Source organism: Pelodiscus sinensis, chromosome 24 (genome assembly GCF_049634645.1).
Source record: "Pelodiscus sinensis isolate JC-2024 chromosome 24, ASM4963464v1, whole genome shotgun sequence".
NCBI classification, from domain to species: Eukaryota; Metazoa; Chordata; order Testudines; family Trionychidae; genus Pelodiscus; species Pelodiscus sinensis.
Window position 1 is genome coordinate 10,684,637 of NC_134734.1, and position 6,172 is coordinate 10,690,808.

The 6,172-nt window shown below is 55.8% G+C and overlaps 1 protein-coding gene across 1 annotated transcript; it reads right to left on the reverse strand.

The window, feature by feature from the left end:
• Positions 1 to 304: 304 nt before the first annotated feature.
• On the reverse strand, positions 305 to 3,016 carry RNF227 (ring finger protein 227). Its single transcript, XM_075907261.1, has 2 exons — positions 2,443 to 3,016; positions 305 to 1,333 (listed from the first exon to the last, which is right to left on the reverse strand). The coding sequence occupies exons 1-2, from the start codon at positions 2,894 to 2,896 to the stop codon at positions 1,281 to 1,283; spliced, it is 507 nt and encodes a 168-aa protein (XP_075763376.1). The 5' UTR covers positions 2,897 to 3,016; the 3' UTR covers positions 305 to 1,280.
• Between the last annotated feature and the right edge of the window lie 3,156 nt (positions 3,017 to 6,172).

Sequence of the window (6,172 nt, forward strand, 5' to 3'; positions counted from 1 at the left end):
CTTGGTTGATTTGGTTGGGATTGGTCCTGCCTTGGGCAGGAAGCTGGACTTGATAACCTCCTGAGGTCTCTTCCAGCTCTATGATTCTATGAACGCGGGACCTTGGCTCTGCATCAGGACTTAAAGATAACACCCTCCTGCTCCAATCACTAGAGACCATTCCCTAAGCCAGAGTTAGGGATAGAACTCAAGAATATTGACTCCCCGGTACTGATCTCCTTCCCAAGTAAAAGTGATGTGGTCTAGTGGAGACACTGCCCCCAGATACCATCTCCCTGCTGGAAAGGAGATCAAGGCAACCAAATAAGCATTGACATCTCTGGTTTTATTAAAATTAAATATAAGTTACAATGGTCAAATATTAAAAACTAAATCCCCAAATGACAGATATTCCCTATTTCAAACCCTTCAATATTTAAATTCATTTCACAGAAATGCTACAATAGCAGAGAGCACCAAAAAGCCAGTTTCTTCCTTGAGAGATGCACAGGGATATATGAAGCCTTTGCCTCATGCAGTACAGTGACGTGCAGTACTCTGGGAGGCATTTTGCCTGTAGATCAGGCTGTTAACTTGCATGATAAAGGTTGGCAGATACTGGCAACACTGGTATAGCAATTGGCTTTTCACTGGGATTTGCAGAGAAAGAGGTCTTGGGTTTGAGGATTATTTTAGCTAGTTCGTTCATACAGACAACCTTGTTTTAATCTGTTAATACTTGAGACTCAGATTTTGCTCATACAGGACTTTCCACCCAGAGATATTTGCAGTATATGCTGGTAGGTAGGTCAGTCAGCTGCAATGTTGACATTTTACATGGCAGAAAGAAGTGGAGTGGACGAGCCGGGCATGTAGACATTTCAGGGGTTGCAGGTGTCCAGATCAGGCAAGCTGTTGGGATGCCAGCCTCCAAACATCACGGTGACAGATGGTCAGAGATCTCCAAGAAGGGACATCTCTGCCTATCAGTTGCTGATTTGAACTGACAGCCTCCCATCAAGTCTCCCTGCTTGCCACGGAGATGAGCAGTGATGGGTCACACCAGTCTTTGGTGCCTTGCAAATCTCTTTGCAGGTTAATGAGAGCCAGGAATTCTAGTTCCAGTGATATGATACAATCCCATAGAGCTGACATAATATAATGAGACCAGTTTGTCAGTAACTACCTGCCTGGAGGGGAAGTGCAGCCAGCACTGGAGGGAAGAGGAGCTGGTTTCTCCTGAGTGGTCAGAGCCTTTTGACAGCAGCCAGACCCAGTTCTCCTGGGCAGCCCTGGGAGCCTCATATGATATAGCAGGGCAAAAAGGCGAAGTCCTTCATCTCTGGATCATAGGCTGTAAGAGGCAAGCAGAGATGTGAGTGCAGGCAGAGATGTAACTCCACAAACAATAATGTAACTCCCACGCCCACACAATCCAGCCTGGCAAATATTTACCAGTGAAACCTCTCTGCTGGATTTCCTATCCCTGTGTTAGAGAGGAAAACAGAGACAGAAAGGAAGGCAGGTGCTGGTATCTGCATCTCCTACTCTCAGAGTGTCCCCCACCACTAGATCCCACTTTCCTCCCGAAGCTGGGGATGGTCATTCCCAATTTCCCCTCCCTCCAGGCCAAGGATAGACATGATATGACTCACCCGCACAACAGATGACAACATCAATCCCTGTGAAGGAGGTGCCACTGGCAGGGGGAATCTGACTAGGGCTATGTCAGTGTATTCACTTAAACGGTTAACCAATGAGCTTGGGCTCATCAGTTAACCCTCATAGATACATACCTCTCCCCCCTCCCGTGTATCAGAGGCAGGAGGGGAGGGAGGAGTAGGAAGGGGCCAGGAGCTGGTGGCTTCACAGGAGCCCATGCTTGCTGGGAGAAGCTTCTACAGAGCTGCTGCCCCCTGCAAATGTTAAGTTACTTGCACTGCTGGCTGTTACGCATTTCTTACAGGGGCTCTCCTATTGCAAAGGGGTCCCTGCCACTCTTTAAATAGCTCCCCGCTGGCTTTTGCCGCAGCTCAGCCAGCTCTTGCGAGGGCTGCGCACCGGGGCGCACCCACTTCCTTTCACCGCTGGCAAGGGCTGAAAACCGCAGCAGTTACACGTTTACAGAAGCCTGCCGCTTGACATCCCTAGATCTGACACCACCACCCACCCAAGGGTGGCGGGAGCAAGTGATTTGCCATCACCCCCTCCCACACACACCCCCTAGGGGTGGGGGCGCACTGAAGGGGGAGTGACTTGACGTCGCCTAGCTCCCTCCCTTTCCAACCCACCCCTGGCCAGAGCAGGAAGGCCCCAGGCGTTGCCTTGGCTCTCCCCCATTCCCGCAGGAGGCAGCACGCGCGCGCGCGCGGACCGTTAAACCGCCGCCGAACTTGAGAGGGGAGTGGAATGTGAAAGGGGTCAAGAAAAGGAGAGCGCGCGCGCGCGAGGCCAAATACTCACGGTTGATTGGCAGTTGCTCCCGCGTACCCCCGCCTATCAAGACCTTTTTCAGCGCGCGCCACAGCCGCGATCGGCCCGCCTCTTGCGGCACGTCATCGCCAGGCATCGCCTCGTTCTCCTCCTCCTCCTCTCGCTGGGCAATTCGCTCCCAGAGTTCTGGATCGACGGGCGGCAGGGCCAATCGGCTGCTACCGTTACTGCTCCTTCTCTTCCAGCCTTCGCCCCGGCGGCCGCGCACGCGTAGCGAGGTGACTGTGCGGCAGAAGGGGCACGTGACCTCCTCCCAGCCCTGGTCGCGCGCCAGGCGGCAGAGGCAGGCGGTGCAGAGCGCATGGCGGCAGGGGGCGGGGCGGCGCCACGCACCGTGCGCGGGCCCGAGGCGGCGCGGGGCGCGAGCCCGGCGGTCATAGGGCAAGTAGCAAATGCCGCACTCCGGCTTGCCGTCCGCCTCCATTTGGTGTAGCCGCTGCCGTACCCCAGCGGGGTGAGAGCGGGAAACGAGTGTTCTGTCACCTCACAGCTCTGCCCGGCGCGCGGGCCGGCGGCGGTTATAGAGACGTTCTGACCCCGCCCCCGGCCTGGCCCCGCCCCCAGCCGCCGTGCGCCAAGACGCCTGGGTTAGCGGGGGCGGGTTCCACGCGGGTCCAACGGTCATTGTCCCACCCGGGGAGCCGCGCGCGGCTTCGGCGAACTGCCCCTGCCCCGGGTACAAACAGCGGCTGAGCGGGACGCCCGAGGGTGCGGGGGCGCTGGGCTGGAGCGGGGGGGGGCGGACTCCGCCCTTGTAGTGCCAGCCGGGGGGGGGGCGGACTCCGCCCTTGTAGTGCCAGCCGGGGGGGCAGCGTCTCTGTCGCGGGGTCCATGCAGGCGCGGGGCTGGGGAGGTTCGTGCGCCAAGGCTGGCTGGGAGCGGGGCCTCTCCCGTTTGGCTGACGAGGGGCTTGGTGTCACTGGGGCTGTGGGTGCGGGGGCAGAGGGGTCTGCCTGGTGCAGGGGGCCCAGTCGGCAGTACCCGGAAGCAATGGCCTCGGGAAAGGAGGAAATAACGTGGGGGTCTGTGCCCGACCGAGCTCCCGCCAGCCCCGCGTTTCCCAACCTCTGACTCACGCCTGCCTGTCACAAGCTGTGAGTCATTCCCAGTGTAAATAAATACATCAGGTGCCTGCGTGGCACATGGCCAGGCAGCTGTTGGCCTCCCACCATGGCCTGGCTCATAACCCCCCATTTTCCGGGATGGGGAGATGGACATGGAGGGAGCATCGCCCCCCAAACTCTCCCCCCATCCTGGCTGGCTCAGTGGGGCAGGGAATGGGACACAGGGCCCATCCCTTTTAGGGGCTGTTGGCTACCTGGCCCCAGGGCAGGGACAGACTGGCTGGCTGTCTGGGGAGGGGGGGAGGTTGCAGAGGAGTTGAACAGGGGCCTGTCCTCTCTAGGGGTGCCAGCTCTGCAGGGCTATGGGGTGGGGGCTGGGTAAAAGGGTCTGTGCAGAGGATTTCCCAGCCATGGGCGCTGCTCCAGCTTCTGCCAGGAGTTGCAGCATCCTGGCAGCTGGTTCTTCCAGGATTTCTCAACCTGGGTCTAGTGGGTGGGATTGCAACCCAGAAAGGGGGCCAAGGCACTTACCCTGCAGCAAACACCTCCCAAGCCTGATCTCCTCCCCGAGCTCTGGCAGTGTCCCTCACTCCTGACCTGCAGTTCCTGCTAGCTAAGCCCTGTCCCCCTGAGCCTGGCTGGTGCCACTCACTCCTAACTTGCAGCCCCTGCCAGCCCAGCCCGGTGCCCTCCTGCCCCAGCAAGTGAAATAATCACACAGTCCAGTGCCCCAAGATTAGCTAAATAGGTGGGCAAACTGAGACATAGAGCTGTACCTACACATTTCTGGAAATTGAAGTGAGAGTCAGTTTTGCATGGACACCTGCTAGGTGTCCATTGGCCTTCCTAATTCATGGGACCTTCAATAACCTCACACACTTTGCTCAGGAAACATGAAATTTGTTGGCTAATTACCATGAGCCTGGTGGCTGGCTGGGCCTGTTTTACCACCCTTCCACAAGGGCTGTACTTGGGGTGTCACCTTCCCAACAGGCAGTGCCTGGGATACAAAAAGGAAGAAGCAAATTAGCTGACAGGACGTGAGTGGACAGTTTCCAGCTGTAGCACATGGGGCTGTGTGTGGGGGAGGGGATGGGGGAGAAGACAAGGATGTCCTATGTGGGGATTGGGTGCCAATCTGCCATAAGGGGGCATTGTGGTGCAATATGCACACTCCACTGGGCAGGCAAGGGGACTGACAGTGTGCTTGAAGGTCCAACAGATTGCAGGGCAAGAGGGTTACAGCCAAGACATGGAGTGGTTCCTGTCTCACTCTGAAATGTGCAGCTTAGGTATGAGAATGTCCCATTGACTTAAGTGAACTGGCTCCTGATTGACTCCAGAGTGAATGAGGGGGAAGTTAGCCCTTTGACTCCAGTGGAGTGACTCCAGATTCACTCCAGAGTGAGCAAGGGGGAAGCAGCCCATTGACTACAGTAGAGTGATTCCTGATTGACTCTGGAGTGAGGGGATAATTGGCCCATTGACCCCAGTGGAGTGACTCCGGCTTGACTTGAGTGAATCTAAGACTAACTGGGGTTTATGGGTCAAGCATTTTGTCCCCTCCATTCTCCACCAGGGTTGGCGAGTTTTATTGGCTGGAGGCAAAACACAGTGGCTGTGTCTAGACTGGCCAGTTTTTCCAGAAAATCAGCCACTTTTCCGGAAAAACTGGCCAGCTGTCTACACTGGTCGCTTGAATTTCTGCAAAAGCACTGACTTCCTACTGTAAGAAATCAGTGCTTCTTGCGGAAATACTATTCTGCTCCCGTTCAGGCAAAAGTCCCTTTTGCGCAAAGCTTTTGCGCAAAAGGGCCAGTGTAGACATATCAGATTTGTTTTGCGCAAAAAAGCCCCTATCGCGAAAATGGCGATTGGGGCTTTTTTTGCGGAAAAGCGCGTCTAGATTGGCACGGACGCTTTTCCGCAAAGAGTGCTTTTGCGGAAAAGCGTCCGTGCCAATCTAGACGCTCTGTTCTGAAAATGCTTTTAACGGAAAACTTTTCCGTTAAAAGCATTTCTGGAAAATCATGCCAATCTAGACGCAGCCAGCCAGACAAAGGACTGGTGCCTGGCCTTGCACCTCACTTTGACATTGGGGTTTTTCTTGGGGAGGGGGACTTGTGCAGGAGTGTCTAGTTTAAATTTTTGTTTTGATTTGCCATAAAATTTGGTATTTTCTGAAAGATTCACAGACTCCTGATCTTATTCTGACTTCTTATTGTTCATCGCCCTTTCCCCCGCACTCTAATCCACCAGCCCCCAATTCCCTCCCAGAGCCAGGGAAAGAGCCCAGGAGTCCTTGCTTCCAGGCCCCCCCCAGCTCTAACCAGCCCCTACTTCCCTCCCAAAACTGGGGAGAGAACCCAGGAGTCCTGGCTCCCAGCCAATAGCCCTTCATCCCAGAGCCGGGAATGGGCTGGAAAACCACTGGCTGAGAGCCCCGGGCTGCTCCCCATCCCCGTGTGACTCTATAACCAATGACTCAGCAGCTCTCTGGGGATTTTTCCAGCGGCTGAGGCCCCTGCCGGTATCTGTCGCAGCCACACGTCATCGTCATCCTCCTCCAACCTCATGTGTGCTTGTCAGCCCCCTCACTTCCCGGTGGTGACCAGCAGGCCACTGACACGGAGAGA

What these genes read in the sequence shown, in the direction of transcription:
- RNF227 (XM_075907261.1), bottom strand. Translation starts at nt 2,896, where the DNA reads ATGGAGGCGGACGGCAAGCCGGAGTGCGGCATTTGCTACTTGCCCTAT. An exon ending in GGAGCAACTGCCAATCAACC is followed by an intron (nt 1,334 to 2,442) that starts GTGAGTATTTGG and finishes TGCCTCTTACAG; the next exon opens with CCTATGATCCAGAGATGAAG.